Source organism: Archocentrus centrarchus, chromosome 7 (genome assembly GCF_007364275.1).
Source record: "Archocentrus centrarchus isolate MPI-CPG fArcCen1 chromosome 7, fArcCen1, whole genome shotgun sequence".
Lineage (NCBI taxonomy): Eukaryota > Metazoa > Chordata > Actinopteri > Cichliformes > Cichlidae > Archocentrus > Archocentrus centrarchus.
Genome location: NC_044352.1, coordinates 28,968,769 through 28,990,753, shown reverse-complemented (window position 1 = coordinate 28,990,753; position 21,985 = coordinate 28,968,769). Strand labels below are relative to the sequence as shown.

Below are 21,985 nucleotides of genomic sequence, written 5' to 3'. Positions count from 1 at the left end.
ACACCGGAAGTCAAAAGAAAAGCGCAGTTGTAAATAAGGCTGAAATCTTGCATTACAAAAACATTCCCCGTTTACTGTTTGTGGTGCAGTTTGAACAGGTGTCAAACATAGTCAACAACTAATCACTACGGGATGTGTTGTGTATTTATATATTGCCTCCTTCCTTTATTATTTGAATAAATTTAAAATAGTTTTCGTTGTTCCCAAACTTCAGCGGCAGGCGTTACGATGCCGATATCCCAGTGGTCTCGTAGGACCCCAGAGCAACTGATGCAAAATAAGTGTGCAGTTAATTAAATGCATTTACCTGTGAAATGTGTACGATTTACAAAGAAAACCTTAAAAATGTTGCAAAGGAACATATAAAAAGCTCAAGAAACCAAGAAATTTTTCCCCCAGGAATGAACAGGTAAGTTGGGGGGAGAGCGTCTTGAATTATTATCGGTTATATTCTGGCAGTTACAACCGGAAGTCACATTTTTTTTATGGCTGACTTAACGCTAATTGTCCAAAGACGGAGCTCGAGGAGTGTTCTGCTTTAGCAGCTTTGCTCTCCTCTGTGGCCACTTTCTTTGTTGTTGCTGCTGCTGTTTTGAGTTATTAGTAGAAACGGCACGTTTTTTCTTTTACCCCATGAAGTTTTCGTCCTAATAAGTTAGGTGTAGCAGTCTGCGGGCCGCTTCTTCGGAGCAGCGTTAGCCTTTCTGACGTTATTGAGAGCTCTCCAGATTGAACGATGAGACCGAGCGCACTCGGATTTGATATGTGGTTTTTATTTTATCGAAAAGAAAAAGAGGAAAGAACATGAGTCTTGCTCATACTTTGGTAAGTATTGAGACATGTACTTTAAGTCATCTGCCCATCATAGGCTTCTGTCTTCACACTTATTGCACAGCTTGTCTAACACTTTCTCAAAGAAGACGCTAGCTGAATAATTCAAGGAGCTGTCTTACTGCATTCAGTGATATGTTAGCTAATAGCTGGCTGTAAAATTTTGTAGCTCTCCCACACTTCTCCATTACTTGCTTGCTTCCTATGGCGATAACTCAACGCCAAACTCCGCTAAAACTATGGCAAGTTTGAACCGACAATATTATCTACAGCTGTAATCACGTTTTACTGTAAATATCAATACTTTTTCAGAGTCGGTAAGTACTTTTCTTCAACTCGGCATTCATCCAGTATTTTTTTTTTTTTTTTCCTTTTCGTTTATTGCACTGTAGGTTTTCACCGGTGACTTTAACGTTATTCCTGTATTGCTGTTTCAACCAGCGGTTCAACAGGTTTCACCTTAAGTCCGTTAAGTTCCTGACTTTCAGGTCTTTATTAGGGCGGCGGGGTGTTTACAGGTTTACCGATTTTTTTTTTTTGGTCACATATTTTCCTAATGCTATTTTCCTTTCTCTCAGTCCGCATGTGTTCCAGCTCATCTCTAGTTTATCTCTTGTTTATCTACACATAATAACCATAACCATAACCATAAATATGGAGGAAATTCAGGTCACAGGGTGCCCAAAGGAGCTGATACTTTAATGCTGTAAACTGCTGCATGCAAATCATGTGCGTGTGTTGCCAAATGTAGGTACAACAGCTTAGTTAATGGATTAAATGTATGCTCCAATCAAGGCACTGATACTGTAGCAATCTGAAGTAATGAAATTTAGCTTATTTATTGTCTCATTCTGAATTTATGAGATGATGTGGACCATTTCAGCACAACCGACAGCAACAAGCTGACACAAAAGTCCTCAGGAAAGTTGTTTGTCTGTCACTCCCTCACTGGAATTGTGGAAATTACTCCCTGGGTGCCCTGCAGGGTGCTGAAGGATCAGTCATTTTAAGGCATTTTATCTTGCTTTGTCCTTTTATGTTGGCATAGGGCAAACCAGCATTTTCCTTTTATTATAGTGCCGACTGCGACTGCTGGTGATGAACTACAGTTGTACAGTACCTCACCTGCAACATGTCATGTCACGCCGCAATCTCTGCAGGGCGTGTTGTGGCGGTTTTGAAGGTGCAATTAGGTTTAATTTAGTTGCCAAGTGATGACTGGGTTCTCTAAGCTTTATGTGTCCCCTGTCTAGTTTCTACATGGGTGACTCAGTGAGTTTCACTAAAATAATGCCGGGATGCCGTTCTGCAGAGCCGAGTGCCTCATTAAATTGTTCATTTTGACTTTCCCTCTGGCTTTGCTGCTTATCACAACAATGCACAGTTCGCCTCAGTGGCAGTAACATTTGATTTTAACTCAATACCAAGGCAAAGCTGCCATTTTGAGATGTTTCACAGTGTTACTGTAACTGGCCAGTGGCTGATATATTTCTGGATTTCTTGTATTTTCAAACTCAACATTTGAATATAGATGATCTAAACATAGCTTAAACCAGTGGTTGCAGCTGGGTGCAAATCTTTCTGCACCATAATTACGGACACTGCTGATCCTTCTTCCTGCAGCTCAGGAAACACAACTCGTGTCTTCCTGCACTATATACCACACACAGATGAATAACGCAAGTGGGTCAGTTTGGGAGTTGCATTGTCACTGCATGGTCTGGCTATGATGGAGCAGCATTCCACTACAAACAAGTTTGATTTTTAGGTCAAACCAGACAAAGCCATCACTTGCAAGACTGACTGACTATCTGTAGTTTAATCTATTTACCGACACCCCCTACCATCACCCCTACCATCACCCCCACCCCCATTGAAGGAATGCAGCTCATAGACTTATTATGATCATGAGCTGTGCTGTGGAATTTTACCATGTCTCCCCTTCTTGATCCTCATGTGCGACGTGTCCAAATAGTTTGGTTCCAGCAAGACAGGAGCAAAAGCACTTCAGCAACCGTGTTGATGTCAGCAGGGGAGATATAAATCAGGCTGGCTGCAGTGGAAAACAATCACAGACAACATGTGATTTGTAATCTAAGGTGCCTCAGCAACAATTTTTATATGATGTATATAGCGAAGGCCTCAGTTATTCAGACTGTGTGGGCTCTCATCTTTTTATTCTGTGTCTGACAGTTCAACCATGTGGGGAACACCTAATCCAGGGCTCAAGCATGTGTGGATAGGTGGGGTTAAAATGCTCTCCATCAATTGTTGTTGGCTTTTTATGCAAGCATTGAGATTCACGTTTTCTCGTCTCAAAGGCTTCTTGAAATCACGTAAGATGTTCTTCTCAGTCATTTGAAAAACAAGCTTTCAAATGAGGTGCATTTGATTTGCTGTGCCATTGGTATTTTTGTATTTGGCCAGCTATATGGATTAGGAGGACCGCTTCACAGAATTCCCCCAGGGCTAGGGGAAGGTTGGTTGGTGCTTCAGTGACATATACACACAGTAGCAGGTAACCTTGATCCTGTCACATGTTTTTATTTATTTATTTTTCAACTAGGTTTATTTTTAGAAACCAGTCTTCATAGGAATATGCTCTTGCCGACTTCCTCCCTTTCCTTGCCTTCACCTTTTAGACAACTTTGCATGCGTGCTTTTTCAGAAGAAAGATTTCTCTTGTGTTTGTGTTACACTGACCCTGCAGTGTGCAGTGTGCTGTCTGGATGTGTTTTAAGTGCAGTGATGAGTAATTTTAGTGTCTTGTCTTCTTTTTAGGTTGTTTATAAAATGAGACAAAGGGAAAATGATACTCTGCCACCACACAAAGACATGAAGACAGAAAGGAAGCAACAATAAACTTTGTGGCACTTTTGATTTTGGTGACAGTTTATGGATAATTAACAATAAGAACATTTTTCTGTCCTTTGTGGGGAAATCCTTGATGCATTTATCTATGGAGTATTCGGGATGAGCTGACACAATATGCTGGCTCTCAGACCGGAGCAGGGGAGCTGTGGGGTTGGTGAGGTTGTGCTGAAGAATGAGACCCCCACAGCCAGGCAAGGAAGGCCACAAATGAGGACACCTTCTCACAAGCAAGTCATTAATATCAAGGAGAAGATCTCACAGTGGGAAGGTCTCAGTCAGCAGGGCAGCAGCCATGATACCGGAGGAAAAGTGCATCCTCCGACTATATCTCGGACTCTGTCTGCAGATCTCTTAGGTAACGGATGTTCCAGTGAGAGCTGGAGAGGGGGTCTTCATGCAAAAGCCAACCTGTCCAAAACAAAGAACTTAGAATTTGATTTTCAGGGATCCCCAGCAAAGGCTGAGCACAGAGTGGTTGGCAGGAAGTCAGAACCGTTGCACAGTGGTTCCACTGAATTACCAACTACATTGCCAGGAAATAAAACACTTTCAACACAAATACTTGCATCTCCCAAAGTGGAGGCTAATACCGCTATCTCTGCAGGTAAACAAATCATTACTGCCAATGGTGACCAAAGAATGGGTCATATCTTGGATGCTGAAGTAGTTTCTAAACCTCTACCTCTGTCAACTGATGACCTAGAAGACAATATGCCTGCTGGTAACTTCTACACTTCCCGGGGTTTCTGGCGGAAGCTTGAGGGGAACAGACTGCTCTGGGAGAAAGGCAGGGAATCATCAGGTGAAGCTCATCCCCCTCCCAAACCTCAACGGACATTCCAGTATCGAGGAGCCAAGAACAGCAACAACGCAAACTACATGGTGCAATGGGACAACAGATCCCCTCATAACAATCACTCCAGCATAAGAAGCAGGAGGGTAACTCATCCACCAAACTTCCCACCTCCTCCATGTCCAGTTGGAAAGACAGAAGGACTTTCGAGACACAAAAAGAACAGGTCAGTCAGTATACTGAAAGAAAAGTAAAAATAACTTTTAAATACGTAATAAAAAGTAAAATAGAATGGAATTGTTTGCAACCCAAATGATCCAGCTGAAATTTGCTTTGTACTTTGCTTTCCAGCATTTACTGAACAGCAGCTGTGTATTTAGAACAGTTTTGGGGAGGGTACTGTCAAAGTCTGATTGCTGGCTGGGGTCCTGGTGTGATGTCACATGATATCTGGCAACATTGTTCGCTATTGTCTAGAAGTGGCCTAGTTCCTCAGCAGCCATGGGTTCAGGGTCATCATCAGTGGGCACACACACACACACACACACACACACACACACACACACACACACACACACACAGCCCCTCTTTCATTATTTTTAAGGCCAAGTAAAACAAGACTAAACTGTGTCACATGCACATGTTATCTGTAGTCCTGTGAAAACCATTGTTGGCTCTTTTTTGGACATATTTGGACGAGCAAACATTTAATCCTTTTTCATACGGTCCTGCTGATAAAGATGGTAAAGAGCAAGAGTGATCAGTGATTTGAACAAAATATTAAAAAAATATAGACACGTTATTTCTTTACAGATAAAGCAAGTATAGCCTTTGGGCTTAGAAACTAGTATAGCTTGTTGACAATTTTGACTACTCTATCATGCAAAATCCCTGCAGTTACAGTCCTTAGAGGAGTTGATTGCAGTTAGAATCACTATTCTGTCGACTGGTCAGCCTTCGGAAAGATGGCCTCACACTGTCTTCAGGCACGCTGATGAGGGTCTTCTCCATGAAAGCTGGTTTGGTTTATGTCAAACGTCTGTACTGCCACTGCAGCCCAACTTGATCTGTGATTTGTCCTTTCACAGAACATTATTGCAAGAGGCCTCGTTTATACGCTGCTCAAAAAAATTAAAGTAACACTTTTTAATCAGAGTTTAGCATCAAGTCAATTACATTTCTGCCACTTGTAGATGTAACATAATAACAATAATAGATTCAGGCATTTACATCCTTTTTATTTTTGAAGACCTTAGAGAGTAAAACCCTCTCTAAGGTCTTCAAGGTGCAGAGTGATACAACACACTTAAGTAGAAAAGAGAACTCCACCAGATTCTACATGTTAGAGGTTCAAATACGAAGCTCCAATTGTGGCTTCTTGAAGAGGTTCTAATCATTGGCTTCTAGTCTGGATCCAGTAAGTTTGACAGTGTGATATGTTAGGGGTATACGTACTACTGTATTATCTGTCAAAATTATGATGATTAAAACACTGTTGGTAGGTGTCATTGATTGTAGTGCCTTTTTCATTAAGTACTGTTTCAAAGAGAATGAAATGTTTGCTTGTCCAAATAGATAAGAGCTGTGCTTACTTACTTACTCACAGAGTCGGGCAGAGGAGACGACAGGATGGGATGTACATGAACCTATTTTTTTTTTTCATAGGGCAGTGTGCCATTGCCCTGTAATAGCTGGTTGTGGCCTCAGTGTCTCTTTGTTTCAAGTAGTTTCATTGTACTTACAAAGTTGTAAAAGCAGACTTACTTTTTCAGTTCATGCCAGTAGCTCGACTTAGTCTTCTAGTCATGTTTGCACACAGATAGCACAGGGCGTTTTGTTTACTGTCTTCAGAGGAAGCCATTAGCTTTCATTCATGACTGTACATTATGAAATATCTGCACCTAGTTAGGTATTGCATCACATGAACTTCAGTGACATAGCAGTTTCAATTTCTGTACTGACCCAGACTGGTTTTTCCATGCTTCTGTATTGTCTGTTACAAGAACTGTTGTTAGAAGAGTTTTTGCCATATTACAACTTCTCTATCATGTGCTCAGTCATTTCCTTCCATGATGATTTCACTCTCGCTCTCTTGCTCTATCTCTTTTTTTTTTTTTTTTTTTTTTTTTTGCTGGTTTGATATCAACAAGGCATTTTGTTGTGGGGCATTGGCTAAACATAAGACAATAGAGTGTGGTTATCTTTAGGTCAGCAGCCTTTCTCATTGGCTTCACTTCCCTCCCTGCCACAGGAAGTCCTTTGAGTACGAGGATGCGGCACGTCTGACAGCAGAGCAAGGCCCTCGGGCAGATGATGCCCTTTACCATGCCTACTCTGATGACAATATTTACGAGGACATCGTCTGTAAGTCCCACTCCTGCTGTGGAGCTGATTTGGAAATAATTTCCAGAGCTTTTGATTTATGTGGCTATTAGCATGAAAAAGACAGGAAGTCATAAATACCTATCACTGTGTGGCTGGGAATTTCAACATTTCCAGTTTAGGATTTGCCGTATTGTCATACAGCAGCTCAAAGAATAATGTTTCCATTTCCTGATTTCCCACAGATTTCCTACAATTCCTGGAATTAATACTTGTGTTCAAAATGGCGAAACATGCTATAGAAAGTGGGATTGGATATATAACACTTATTCACAATATGTTGCAGGGTTTTGAAATGTGGCCAAGTTGTTTGATACAAGTGTGTAATAATAGCCTTTGACTGCAGTATTGCATTCAGTACATCACAGTACTTAGCAGATAGCTGCTTCCATGGAGCTTAAACAACTTGCTACAGGTCCTGTGAATTTAGGCTGTCTCAGTTGCTTCTCTGTCTCAAGAATCCCCTTCAAGACATCCAAGCATGCTGTCTAAATCCTTCCCATCACTCTTCCTTCCCCTCAGGTGACGTGACCAGAGATAGCCCCTATGAGGATGTCAAGCTATCTCCCATGTGTCTCCCTATTGCAAGGCCCCCTCTCCCAAAGGTAATAGATAATATTCCACATATATCTCCCTTTCATAGGACAGGAGTATTTTTACCAGTTATGCATCAATGTAACAAATGATCCCGACCTGTCTTAACCTGAGACTGAAACAAAGGAAGTATTGTAGTTTGATACCATGTAGCTGAAAGCACGCATTAACTTTGTTGCCTTGTGTTCCAGTTGCCTCCTAAACCACAAACATTGCATGGCTATGCTAACAAAGGGGAGAGGAGGGGGTGTCAAGCAGTGTCCAAATCTTCAACCCTTGCAGACAGTCCCAAGCCAGCTGGACCCCGGCGTGCAAGCACTCAAAAAATGCTCAGGACACCTCAGGTAGATTTGTGCATACCATCGAACCTTTATGCTACGACTGACTGACAGCATTTTTGTGCGTGTATTTATGTGGGGCAGGCTGACAAATTGGCATAGGTTGAATGACGAATCATGTGTTACGTAGAACAGAAAAGAAGGTGGTTACTTGTTGAGCAGGAAGAGGTTCGTGCTGAAAGAAATAGATAGTGTGGGAGCTACTGCTTTGTGTAAATTCAGAACACAGAAAAACAAACATCTAACCCATGGCTGTGGGAAGGTTTTGGACAGGGACAGCCTTTACTGACAAGGTAAATATAAAAACGGACTTCTTGGCATCTATCTTTAAATATGATTACAAGAATAAGAGATTATGGCTTCAAAACAAACATGGCACTAGTACTCTGTCTGTGAGCCAGTTTGACGAATGCCAGTCATGTTTATTTTTAGATGTTTTTTAAGAAGAGGCTTTCGTTGAAGTGCTTCTACTTTATTATGTAACTTTTTTAAATAAATGGCATGAATTACATATCTGCTATTGTTTTAATAAGCAAACAGTGAGTGAATTGAGTATTAAATGTTTTTAGATGATCTTTAAAAAATATTTAAAAAACATTAAACTAGGCATTGACACCTTGACAATAACACGTTATGTATTGTTCATCTTCCAAACAGTACTATTGTGTTTAGTAAGTGTGTTTCATGCAAAGTTTGCTTCCTCAATTCCTCAACAGTCCACTATGTTCTTTTAGGAAGAACAACATGAGTATGGGTAGAAAAAAATGCTGAAAATCTATAATATAATTATGTACTTAGTAGCTGTTAGTGGCTGTATATCATGATTCCCTGTAATCATGATTCTGTAATGGCTCTAAAATTATGGGGCTGACAAGCACCTGTGCTTCTACTACTACATAGTATGTCAACAAGATTGAGACCATCTTTGATGACAAGCGAGGGAGGAAGCGAGTGAAGAACCAAGGAATCTTGGTGCGAGGTAAGACACAATCACCTACTGTCGCAGGTCCACGTCACCCACGTCAAGCTTAAGTTGATCCTCTTGGTGGAAATACCCATCTTTTGATGATACGCATAAGGCTAGTCGCAGTAGGCAATGAAATGAAATTATGAAACAAAGACTGGCTGTCTGCATCTGATTATGGCTTGTCAAGTTTTTTTTTTTTTTTCCTCCATTCCTCTGCTTCTCACTAATCTCTCCTCCTCCAATTTATATAAGCAGAGGAGACCAGTGGGACTGAGAGCGACCCAGAGGAAAGCACCAAAGGTATAACAAATGCACAGAATCTGTCTCTTTATGTTAATCATGGGTAAAGTTTAGAGGTACATCATTTTATATGGAGTAAGAAAAGCCTTGTGATACTATTAGTTCTTAACCCTTTGACACCGAATGTATCCCCCGTGACACAACATACTTCAAAAGTGCCGCCGTTCGCGGACTTCCGGCAGCAAATACTGTAATACCCCTATATGGCTGTGGCATGCAATTTCTGGGCTTCCAGGAACCGTTTGCATTTTTTCGATAGGACAAACGGTTGCGGAGTTACGGTAATAAGCCAGCTGATCAACGTTCCTTTGATCAGCCGACTCCGAGCTGATACGCCACGTCTCAATCAGCTGTTCGCCGCTATTGAGGGCAAGTAACGGGCGCTTCAGCAGCGATCGCCCGGCGTTAAAGGGCTACCAATGAAAGCATAGACATAGTGCTATGGTAAAAGGAAAAGATAAAAACGTCTACATTTAATACTGTGTACTGTTACAGTGTTAAATGCTCATACTAAACATCTCCAAAGTTTCAAATCATGAGATCAACTTATGTATAAGTAATAAGCCAGTGAGAAGAAAGGTGGCTTAAAGGGAGGGGGGAGGGAGCTAAAGCAGCTTGTTTCAGACAGTGAATGAAATGAGGGATTGCACCAAGGCTCAGTAAAAAGGATTTTTTAAAATTGTGAATCATCCAAAGCTCTAGAGTCGAAGAATAAAAATACAGAAGTGGAAATTAGCATAATAGGTCGTTTATAACTACAGTTTTACACTATTGCTATTTAGAGGGCCTTGTATTGCGTCTCTGTGCTGGTTGGATTTGTCCCAGGATAAACATGAATATTGTCTCACTATGTGGTGTCTAAACAGGCTCCAGGAGATCAGTTTACATCCAGTCTACATTGAAACGTCGGCCAGGCTACCGCACCCTGGAGAGAGACTTGATCCAGATGCAGCAGCAGCAGCTTTTCCAGATCTTCGTGGTGGTGTCACTAAGAAAAGGCTCCCAGGGCAACACCTACTCCCCTGAAATTACACAACAGTTCCCCAAAATGGTTAGGAGAAGCTTTTACAATACAGCACCACCATTACTTCTGGCAGTCTGCACAACTCTGCTTTGTTCATGTTGCGTGACTCAAATGGCATCTGTGACAATTTCATGGTCATATTTTAATCTTGTTTGGCATTATTAGGGATTCTCATCATACATAACAAGAAATCCTTTTGAGGATTTGATTAACGGGAATTTCCCAGTCTGATATAAGCCTACTTGGAAGGACTCTCTTGATGTGTTTTTCTATATTTATCTATATATTTTCATATTCTTTATAGAATATGAACAGGATGTTCTCTTGAAGTGCATTTAACCACATAAAGATGACAACAGAATTATTAGCCCACCTGTGAAAATTTCATTTTTATCCCCCTGTGCAAAATAAAGCAGGAGGCATTGTTGTCATACCGTCCGTCCGGATGTCTGTCTGTGAGGTTTTACTTTTCCAGTCTGTAGATTCCAAAACCACAAGGAGTTGAGCCATGAATTTTGGCATTTGTGTTCTTTACTCTTCAAAGATGTGCAATAAGAACTTCATATTCCTGGATGTTTAGTACCCGTTGTACACTCTGGCTGTATTTATCTGAAGTGGAGAGTAAACATCATGGAGGATTCCAGGCTGCTAGTGCTATGATAATATATGCTAATAATATGAAGTCACTTTCTCATACCTGATTGGCTTAGCCTAATCATGTGACATGTATTGTGCTATGTGACTGGCTATACCTACTTTACCATTATTGACTGAAATGGAGAAAGTGGGAATTCCCCATATCTGTCATCTGACCATCTGAACAGCTGGCAGTGAGAAACTGAGGAATCCCAAATTTCTAGGTAAAGAGGCAGTCTGTTTATAGTAAAATCAATTCTAGGCTGCAGTCTTATTGTTTAGCCTGTGATGCAAACTTCTGATTGGCTGAGCATTGTCTAACATGTTGGTTAGGGATGACTCATGGCCATAAATAGTACAGACATATGACTCATCATTAAGCAAAATTAAAGCCTTATCTACTGCTCAGCAGTATTGCTCAAATGGTTGCATTATGTTTTGTTCATGATTGCGTTACTATTATAGTGATGTTATACATCATGTATTGATATCAGCAGATTATGTAGTATGGGGGCATTATGTAGTAATATTCCTTTACACACATGTATAATATGATTTAAATACCTTGTAAATATGCATAATATCTGGCTCATTGTTATAGATTACATAAATAGAAAGACATTATGTAGTATACACTCTTGTACAAGAGTGCAGTATGTACTTTCTCTAATTTATTTACCATGGAAATTTTTTTGTCTGTTCTAGGATGGTTACCAAAAATTATTTGTAGAAATGTTAAAAATAATCACGGAATATCGATCTCATACAGTATGCTTAAAATTCATTTGATTTAATGAGTGGTTAGCACTGTTGCCTCATATAAAGAAGGTCCTGGAGCCTTCCTGTGTGGAGTTTGCATGTTCTCCCCTTGTTTATGTGGGTTTTCACAGCGTACTCTGGCTTCCTCCCACAGTCCAAAGGAGTTAGGTTAATTGGCGTTTCTAAAATCGCCCATAGGTGTGAATGTGAGTGCGAATGGTTGTCTGTCTCTGTGTTAATCCTGTGACACGGTGTACCCCGCCTCTCACATTATGACACCTGGCATAGGCTCCAGCTCCACCTCCCACCCAGCGACCCTTAATTGGATAAGCAGAAGAATGAGATTATTGTTAATATTGAAAACATATTTTTGCTCATTTGTACTTAAGACTTCACAATTTATTCTTCTTTTCTCTTACAGTTTGAGAAGTCATCCCGGCTCTCCAGAGAAGCTGAGGATCAGCTGAAGGTCATTCCCAAGTTCTGCTTCCCCGATTCTCAGGACTGGAAACCTTCTGCACAGATACCAAGGTCAGCTCAAAGACTACACCAGTGTTTTAACAGCATGCCTGATGTATGCTGCATTGAAGCATGGCTAAGCCAGTGACATAATGGTAACACGATACTGTATTATTTCTTCATCTTGCTTTCATTTTCTTTGTTTTGGTATCCTTTTGTTGACATCATACTGTCCAACTTTTTCCTTTATGCCATGTTTATTACCCATTTCCTATTTTCCTATTAATATCTTTAGCTATTAGCTGTAACCCATAAATCTCTGCTGCAACAGCTTAAATTCCCCACAGGGATGATTAAAGTTTCGTCTGATCTAATTAAATCGGAGTGCTAAGGGGAATTGGGCATTCGGTTTGTTTCTACTGTGTATGGTTCATTGTTGTAATGAGGGTTATGCTCACAACTTACACTGCCTTCCTGCCTTTAAAACATTTATCTGAGCCAGCGCAAACAACCAGACGACAAATATGTACGTGTTCATTACATATTTTCTGTTCTCTCTGCCTTCGTGTAGTTTTTCCTGAATTATTTAACTCAGCTGCTTTTTTTGTTTTATAATGAAGTTATTCCATAATGAGATCATTCATATCACTCCCTCAGTTTTTATACAAGGAATGTCATGGTTAAATGTCCTCAGCATTTCCTGTGTTTCCATTGACAGTGAGACTTTCTCCTTTGTTCTGACTGGTGAAGATGGCAGCCGCTGGTTTTGTTACTGCCGTAAGATCCTGGTGAGTATGGATTTGTTTGATTTGTGTTTAAATCGTTAACTGAAGTGTGTGTGTGTGTGTCTGTGTGTGTAAGATATGGCAGCCTGCCCAGTGCTTACTCAACATCTCTTAGGAGATGTGAGTCACAGACCATAAACCAATGCTAAATTAATGACAGAGAGCAAGAGGAATTTCATCATGTTCCCCTTTTCTTAGCCTCAGAAGGATTCACTTAAGATATTTTTTTATGCTGAAATTATGACAAGTTTTGTGCCCGTTCTTTACTGTTAAAGTACTGTTGTTGTCTTGTTAAGAACTGTCTGTTAAAACTCTGTTTTGTTGGGTTTATAGTGTAGACAGATCTAGGCCATATGGAATGTGGAGAGCTTTTTATCCTCCCGCACAAAATAAAGCAGGAGGATATTGTTGTCATATTGTTGTCCGTCTGTCTGGGTGTCTCTCTGTGAGGTTTTACCTTTCTGGTCTATAGACAACAAAACCACAAAGCGCTGAGACATGAAATCCGGCATGTGTGTTCTTTACCCTTCGAATATGTGCAAAATGAACTGGAACGTGTATTATATTTTTTTCTAACCCAGCAGTGACTAAAAGTATTTGGATAAAACTTCAGGCAAGGCCTCCAAATTAGGGCAAAATAGTTTTGCAAAAGGCAGTAAGATGTCTGCTGAAGAGTTTTCAATTATGAAATGGAGCTCTAATGTTATTCTACATTTGTTTTCTACATATGTTTTCCTTAACACACACAACTGAGAAGGCCCTTTTCAGTTTGCTGGGGTTTCCAGACATTGTTTCAGATACTGTGTCATTAACGGTCGTTTTCATTTCACCTGAAGGTTATTTTCTTGATAATTGTGTCTGTAACGTGGCAGAAACCAGTGCAAAGTGTCAGCTATAAGTCCCCCAAAGCCTAAAATTATGTGTTCAGATTACCTATTTTACCCAGCATTCCAGCACTCCAAAATCTTCAGTTTACACTCTGATATGACAAAGACTAGCTTGAGTTGTTTTTTTGTTTGTTTATTTCTTTGTTTAATTTTTGCTTGAAACATGACCAAAACACTTTCCTGTCACTCGTCAGTTTTGGGTCATTGATTTAATGGTGAGGCGTCGATCCATTCACAGTTCAAAAGAATCTGTAGAATTCAATCAGACTGAATGGGTCTTCATGCAAATTGAGTTGTTATATAGCATGAACCAGATGAGCTATATGTCATTGACGGTGTGCTTTAATTTATTGTCAAAGCACTGTTTTTTGCAAATGTGTTTTTTTTTTTTGTTTGTTTTGGTTTTTTTTAATAGTTTTGAATATTACATTTTAAATCTAAAGTGTCTTAACAGGTTATCTCCTTATCATGGAAGGAGACTTTCAGACTTTGGACTGCTGATTAGTTTTGTTCCACTTCAGACCATTATATGCCATTATATATGTCAATATCACATATTGTTAAAATTATTAGAGGGAAAATAGACACTGAATATATATGTGGTGTTTAATGGTGTTTTTTGTAATTGGTGTCTGTGTTGTTTCTTCCTTTCTGACATATGAAACACTCTTTAAGCCCAGTGGAAAGGGGAAGAGACTTCCTGAGGTGCACTGTATTGTCAGCAAGCTGGGCTGTTTCAATCTTTTTGCAAAGGTAACCATACAACACTCTTTACGAACTCTTTACTGCAAGATAAAAGGAGCTGGATTGACAAAAGTTTAGTACTACTTATCCCCTGAAGATTGTGAAAACCGGTGCCTTAAAGCTGCATATATAAAGATAGAATGAGGTTGCACTAGAAGATAATCCCGAGCAGTCATTGGGTGTGTTTTTCCAAAAAAGAAATTGTATGCATGTAACTGTGTCTCACCCATCCTTCAGCTGGCCTGAGGGGAAATTAACAACCGTTAGTGTGCTCTGAAGGAAAACCACATCTGCATGCAAAGCTGTATCTGGACTTTATTCAACACTAGTTTCTTCAGGAGTCACAGTGATTCATCTGCCTTTGTCTGACCAGATTCTGGAGGAGGTGGAGAGGCGTAGAGAAATTTCTCCAGCACTCGTGTACCCTTTTATGCGTAGTGTGATGGAAGCTCCTTTTCCAGCCCCCGGACGCACAGTTACCGTCAAGAGCTTCCTCCCTGGCTCTGGGAATGAGGTAACCCTGAAACCAAAAGAGGAAATCTTAATTAGTAGTTATGTTCCTTCTAGCCACTCCCTTCTGCAGACTCAGAATGACTCAGAATTGGAGGATATTTGTGGAAAAAAGTAGGGCTGGCTTTCTCAGCCATGCTAGGACAGTGTGTGTTTTTAAACCCTGACAGTAATCATTTTGGTCATTACTGTTTACTAATGGTCCTTCCCAGAAAAATTCAGGAACTGATTAAGGAAGCAGGAACTTATTTAAAAATAAAAAAACTTTAGACTTGCAAAAGTGTAAATTTAAGTCCCCATCTACCACATGTCTGTTGTCTTTAACCTCTTAACATTCTCTTGGCAAACCATGTGGGGGTAGCGGTCAACATCCACCCCTTATTATGTGATTTGGCACACCTACACGGAAAAGCTTATATCAGAAGAATTACAAGGCTGAACTACATGGATCAGATTTAATTTTAAAAGTAACAACTTGTAGTTTTGGAAATATGTGTATTTAGCATGAGGCTAGAACAGACCCAAACTGCTGGCTTTAACCATTAGTAGGTCTCTGTTGATCTGGTGGATGGTGGATATCCAGTGTCTAAAAAGCCAGTTTTTTTTTTTTTTTGTTTTGTTTTTTTGCTCAAAGGCTTCAGGCACACTGTCAACAACTACAAGTTCTATTTAGTTTGTCTTCATGTGCTGCCATTGCTTTGCCAGGTACTGACTTTATGCCGACCTGTGGACTCTAGACTGGAGCATGTGGACTTTGACAGTCTGCTGGAGTGTCTCAGTGTTGGAAACCTCCTGCAGGTTTTCGCCTCCCTTCTGCTTGAGAGGAGGGTCATCTTCGTCGCTGAGAAGCTCAGGTACTGATGTAGTAGCATGCACCTCACTGCAGGTGGCAGTCAGCCATCGGTGTCTATAATGACGTAGCAAAATGAATAGTGGGTAATTCACTTCACTGTGATAAATGCCTTTGCAAGTTTGCATTGTTACAGCAGAGTTTTACCTGCGTGGACTTTTGCCCCAGTGAAAATTGACAGCATTAGATGATACGAGATGCCACATCAGTAATGCAGATTAAATGGTTTTAAAGGCTAAGTAAAAACATGCATATTACAGATAACTGAAAATTGCTGCATACACAGAACAACCCAAAGTAAGTCAAACTGAATAAAATCGTGAGCTCTTCGATCATGAGGAAGTGTGTGAGAGAATGCTCAGGGAGAACAGCAGCAGAGTGAAATATGGGGAGCAAAAGAGACAAACATGCAGACTTAAGCACATGCCCAGTATGTGTACAACCTTAGTGCACTGAGTTACCTGCCAATACGTGAGTAATGCTGCACCACTGTTTCTGTGAAGCAGTTGCCATAACTCAATTTTATTACCACTAAATAACCAAAGAATAATATGGAAATGCTAACACTGGGTATAAAAAAAACAAACAAAAAACCACAGGTTAGCATGCTATTGAGCAACAATAGATTAATAGATTGTTTTACATCAATCAAGTAACATCTGTGACCTGCTTAAAAAGAAGAGTGCACTAAATTACAGAAAGGGACAATCTAAGGGGAATTAAGAAAAATAAAATGATCAGATGCACTAAATTAACAATTCAAAGATTCTGATAGCATAACAAGTGGTTAATCTTCTGTCTAAAACTGACTGAAGGTAATTAGAAACAGTTATTAAATGCAGCGTTTGAGTAAATGTGCATGAGAAACTGGTTTAACGTTTTTAAAAGTAGCTTTATTTGAAAGTGGGCTTTTTGCTGAGTGGTATATCAACAGCAGCTGAAACTGTGGAAAAAAAGAATTACTATTCAGATAATTGTGCGGCTGCAGAAGGGAGGGAAAAAAAAGACTGTTTGTGAGACCGTTTCACCAAAGATGAGGAAATTTTTGTTCTAGAAATTGAGCAACCAGATGAAAGGGAAGAGCATTTCACAGTATTCGTGCAACTTTTCATAAACAGACAAGGAGTGTCAGCAGGAGTAGCAGTAACTACAGCACTAAGAGGATTAACAGAGATCAGTTGCATTTTGAGAGAACCCTTTGATACATAAGAAGTTTTCCTGAAAGCTCTTATAGTTTATTGTGAAAATGTGGTGGGAAAATAATACATGTGGCCATCCTCTATCTTTAGGGTGCTATGATTGATATCTTGGTGTCATGTGATCTGTGTGGGAACTGTGTGAGTAATGTTTTGTTAAACCTCGTCTCTTCTCTATTCTTTTCGCCGCAGCGTGTTGTCACGCTGCAGCCACGCAGTCCTGGCGCTGCTCTACCCGTTCACTTGGCAGCACACTTTCGTGCCCGTGTTACCGGCCAGCATGCTGGACATCAGCTGTTCCCCCACCCCGTTCCTCATTGGGGTGCTGGCACCCTGCCTGCCACAGCTGCTGGAGCTGCCTATTGAAGAGGTCTGTGAAAATCATTTTGAAATAATTTCAAGTTTAAAAAGACAGTCCTGTCTGTGTAATGGTTACACTGTCTGCATGCTTTTGCTTCCACTGTGCGTGAGTAGTAGTGCAGCAGCAGCACACTGTGGCTCAGACTCACTGCACCTTTTAAATGGCTCTCATTTCAAAATTGTAAACTCATACAGTTAGTAACTGTCAATCCTCCTTCTTGTTGTCTTTCCAGGTGCTCATAGTAGATCTGTGTGCAAACAAGTTTGTCATTCAGGTGTGTACACACTATGTATAATGAAAATGATAGGTGTGGTCTCAAATGGGAAGATTGCTTTGCCTACACTTGTCCCTTGCTGGCATGCAGAATATTTTAAGAGTGACAAACTATATGGGATGTAAGCCCAGAGCATAGTCCTGTCACAATAGAAAACATGAAACTTGATTCAGTGCTGGAGGTTTCAGTTAACAGTAAAGACTATTAACTGAAGCCTAGCCTATAAACTTTTGTTTGACAGGATCTTTAACAACAATTTATTATACACTTAAGTAATCCTAGCAGAGTTCCATTCAGTTTAAGTTTATGAATAAAGGGCTAAAAAAAAATCTTTGACTTACACAGTGTAGGCATATTTGTCAGTACAGTCTTTGCTTTCTTATACACCAGATTTAAAACCCATCTGCACATCAAAGCACTGACCGTAGTTAGTTTGATAAATTTGTCACAGCAGAAATTAAAAACATGAGCGATACATAAAGTATTTCTATTGAGAGTACTGGTACAGTTATTAAGTGGGAGAAAATGTATAAGACAGATTAAACTTATGCTTGTAAATGGCATCGTGTGACTGCTGTTGACCCTTTGTTTTGATGTGTGGCAGCTGGGCGATGAAGACTGCATCCTGCCCAGCAAACTGCAGGCGGCGCTGCAGCAGATCCTGGAGGAGAGGGAAGATATTCTGAGACAGGAAACTGGAAACACGTGTGAAAGTTGGTACAACAGACATCAAAACTACAAGATTTACCAGTCTCCATGTCACATGTTCCTTTTCTATAGTGATGATGGGAAGAATATTTCACTATAGCAGTATCAGCGTTTCCTTTTGTTCAGTCAACTAAATCTATGAAGAGAGAGGCTGTTCAGAAATGAGCTGCAAATGTCAGCAGCACAGCAGGCCCAGACCACTGAGGACCTGTAGATCAATGCAGATTCAGTTTTTTTTCTCATTTGTAACTAGACAATTGGACCTAATCTATAACTAGATGTGTGCTGATGGCCCTTTGGTATTCTTTGTTGTAATGTAATTAGAGGCCTTTAGCATTTGTTAAAGTACTTATCTTATTGCTGTGCTACGATTCATCTGCATTTTTTTTTTTTTTTTTTTTGTCTTCTTCCAAATGTGGCCCCTTCAGACCAGCCAGCTGAGTTGAGCTCCTTGGTGTCAGAGGGTTTTGTGCGGTTCTTTGTGGAGCTGGTGGGACACTATCCTCTCCACATGGTTGAGTCCTCCAACGGAAACAAGGAGCTCCAGCGGGACAGTTTCCGCAAATCTCATCCCTCCCGGGGAGTTCGCCAGTTCCTGCAGCTCTTCATGGACACCCAGATGTTTGCCGGTTTCATTCAGGACAAGGAGCTGCGCAAGGGAGGAGGAAGAGGTCATTTTGAGATGTTATTTTTTATTTTCCTGTTTGGGAATGCTTTCTGTTTCCAGGCACTGGTAGAGTTCTGAAAAAGGTAAAGCTAAATGTGCTCAATTAAGATTTTGTTGCTTCAAAGGCTGACTTTCCCTTTTAATATTTTAACCACAGAGCTGTGCCAATAAACAGCAAAATACCAAAACAAAACAGAAACTCGGGATTTGTCCAACTTCACAATAAAATGTAGCCAGTGTTCTGCATCTTGATGGGAACATAAAGTATCATCTTACAAGACGTTGCAAAAAATTTCAAATAAAGAAGTCAGATGTTTCCACATAACCGGTAAACGGATAAATAGCAGTGTCGAATCATATTAAACCCGACATATGCATTAAATTAAATGAGTCACAGCAGGCAGGCCTAAAACTGAGTGAAAACAATTTTCCCTGCATGCAAACATTAGAGGCTCGGTGTATAAGCAGCCAAAATGCGTGCATACACCTTTTCCCACACAAACTGCTATTTATAAAGATGTGCAGACCACACACACACACACACACATTCAGACAGTTCCATTCAGTTTTATTTACATGGCACCAAATCACAACAGAAGTCGCCTCAAGGCGCTTTATATTGCAACGTACAGACTGCAATAATACAATGGTACACACTTGTAGAGCTAGTCAAACTTGATATGCTGGAGATGAAAAATAAGGTGAGACAGAACAGTTTTTTGTTTTTGTTTGTTTGTTTTTTAAAGTAAAGCTGCTCAGTGGCTAAAATTTGGTAAAATTGAAGAGGACCATGAGTATGTACAGCTTTATAAATCTGCTGAAAAGAATGCACTTCCTCTGGTTACACATTTTTTTGTTGTGAATCTGCAGATTTTTAGACATGTGGCCCATGCACAATAATCTGTAGCATATGAAGACTAACTCCCCCCCACTACCGCCTCTCCATTTTTCTCACAGGTCTCTTTGAAACCAGAGTGGCCGAGTATCTGGATTCATGCTCTGAGCCTGAGCCAAGTGGTGTGAACAAATTTCTTAAAGGATTGGGTACGTGTCACACCATTAACCGCTCGTTTTTAAAAGGTTAATTTTCATCAGTTAATTGTTCCACTTCTGCTTTTAGGAAACAAGATGAAGCTCCTGCAAATGAAATGAACAGAGACCAACATGAAATTAAAGACAGAACTCTGTTGCTGCTGGACTGAGAAATTGCCATGGATGTGAAAGTCTTCTGTCAGGAGGTGGCAGGGACAAAGAAGACTCGATGTGGAGGACCAGTCTCATCTTATAGCCATGAACTCATGTTTGAGACCAGAAAACTGGATTTAAAAAAAAAAAAAAAATTCTCTGGTACTTTTGAGGCCATGAGAATCAGGCATTGTGTCTTTGTGAAACTGCGAAAAGATTCCATCTACATCAACCTGAACATGTAGTTGTAACTACTTTCTCCATTTATATGGAAACTTGTTTACTTACCACTTTGCTAACATTGGAATCAATCTTACATTTCTTACATCAAGTACTTTACAAAATTTAGTTTTTGTGTATGAATCCGACCTGGGAGATCTTGTTTCTTATACATGTGATGTAAATAACATTCCCATTGCTGCCATTCTTTCACTGCAAACTTTGACACCGTGTCTGTGGCGTTTCTAGTGTGGGCTGAATACCTGTGATCAGAACATTTCAGTGTTTCCAGGTTAAACCTCACTCAGATCAATCTTTTTATACCTTTTTCTTTCTGGGTTTCTTTCTGTTAACTGGAATTGTAAATATTTTTTCTTTGGACATTTTGCACATGATCAGAACCAGTGTACAGTATTTGGAATATTTTTGTATTAAAGCATGACACATCATACATACTTTTAAAATAAGAGTTTCCAAGGACTGTTTAATGCGCCTTTATTTACTTTTTTTACACTTGGCATTAACTACTTGCAAAGCTATATTTTTTTTTATTTTTACTCTTAATATAGGTCACTGAAGGACAAAATGGAGGTATAGTTTTACATTATTTCTCAGTTTTAGGTTCAGAAATATCAGGAACAAAAAAAAAAAATGTAAGACTGATATGAAGCAGGGCGTGTTTGGGGTTTTTTATGGTCAGACATGACCACCATTGATTTAACAGGGAGATTATCCTTATTTTAAATTGGCTCCTCAGTTTTCAGGGAAATAAGTGACAAATCATATGAGCACATTTTAAAATGCGTTCCATCTGTCTAATGATTCCTGGAGTTATTTCTGTAGACTTCATGCTAACCTGATCAATATCCCATCATGCATTTTATGCTTTAAATAAGGCTGCAAAGAAATGTTTTTCCATGATATCACGCATCACATTATGTGAAATACTTGTTCCTTTGACCTCAATTCCTTCACTACATTAAATTCGCACTGATTAAGGCCCTGAGACCAAAAGAGGTGATAATGGTGTGTGAGACGAGTCCGTCTGTGCGGAGGAGTCAATCCTCCAGACAACTGGTGTTGAATGTATTCAGCTTTTAAAACACACCCCGAGAGTGGAGTGATGAATAACTGTGACACAACTGGTTCATTTGAAAGGCGAGTTGTGTTCCCTACACAGAGCCTCTCAGCCAAAACTCTGTCTGTCTTCATACAGTTCTCCCCTCCTCTGCTGAGATAATATGGACCTAATTTTCTTCAGCTTTTATAGAAATATAACACAGGATTAGATGAGTTTGCTGGAATCATACACAGGGTAGGGGCCCAACAGGCAGTTTTAAGTCAACAAAACCACACAGCGTTTTTTGTGGAGAACAATAACAAGTACATCAGACCCATGACCATGTGGGGGCGCTGTCTCCACGTGTTTCTGCTGAAAGCGCCAACAAAAAGTCTAACAATGAAAGTCTCAAGTGTCACATGTCAGATATTTACTTTTTACATTAAGATTTGAAATATATTCCATATTTCAGACAAATGGTCAAAGTTGGCCTGCTGTGACCAGAGTGAAATATTACAACTATTATTATAATTGAAGGGTAAATTTCAAACATTCAGGTTTTAAACACTATAAAGTAAGATT

The 21,985-nt window shown here is 40.0% G+C and overlaps 1 protein-coding gene across 6 annotated transcripts; it reads left to right on the top strand.

The window, feature by feature from the left end:
- Positions 1–278: 278 nt before the first annotated feature.
- dennd2c (DENN/MADD domain containing 2C) lies at positions 279–20,793 on the top strand. Of its 6 annotated transcripts, XR_004020227.1 has the most exons (20): positions 483–825; positions 3,613–4,724; positions 6,750–6,862; positions 7,403–7,485; positions 7,666–7,818; positions 8,713–8,791; positions 9,032–9,079; positions 9,946–10,130; positions 11,920–12,029; positions 12,676–12,745; positions 14,305–14,382; positions 14,747–14,887; positions 15,589–15,737; positions 17,122–17,299; positions 17,523–17,564; positions 18,169–18,277; positions 18,701–18,707; positions 18,812–18,943; positions 19,897–19,983; positions 20,060–20,793. XR_004020227.1 is itself a non-coding variant. In XM_030734519.1 (19 exons), the coding sequence occupies exons 2-19, from the start codon at positions 3,820–3,822 to the stop codon at positions 20,089–20,091; spliced, it is 2,805 nt and encodes a 934-aa protein (XP_030590379.1). In that variant the 5' UTR covers positions 279–409; positions 3,613–3,819; the 3' UTR covers positions 20,092–20,793. The 6 variants fall into 6 exon arrangements, 5 of the variants coding, with proteins under 5 accessions (XP_030590379.1, XP_030590381.1, XP_030590378.1 ...); XM_030734519.1 differs by lacking the exon at positions 483–825 and adding an exon at positions 279–409 and having other exon boundaries at positions 18,701–18,943; XM_030734521.1 differs by having other exon boundaries at positions 9,035–9,079; positions 18,701–18,943.
- Positions 20,794–21,985: the final 1,192 nt, after the last annotated feature.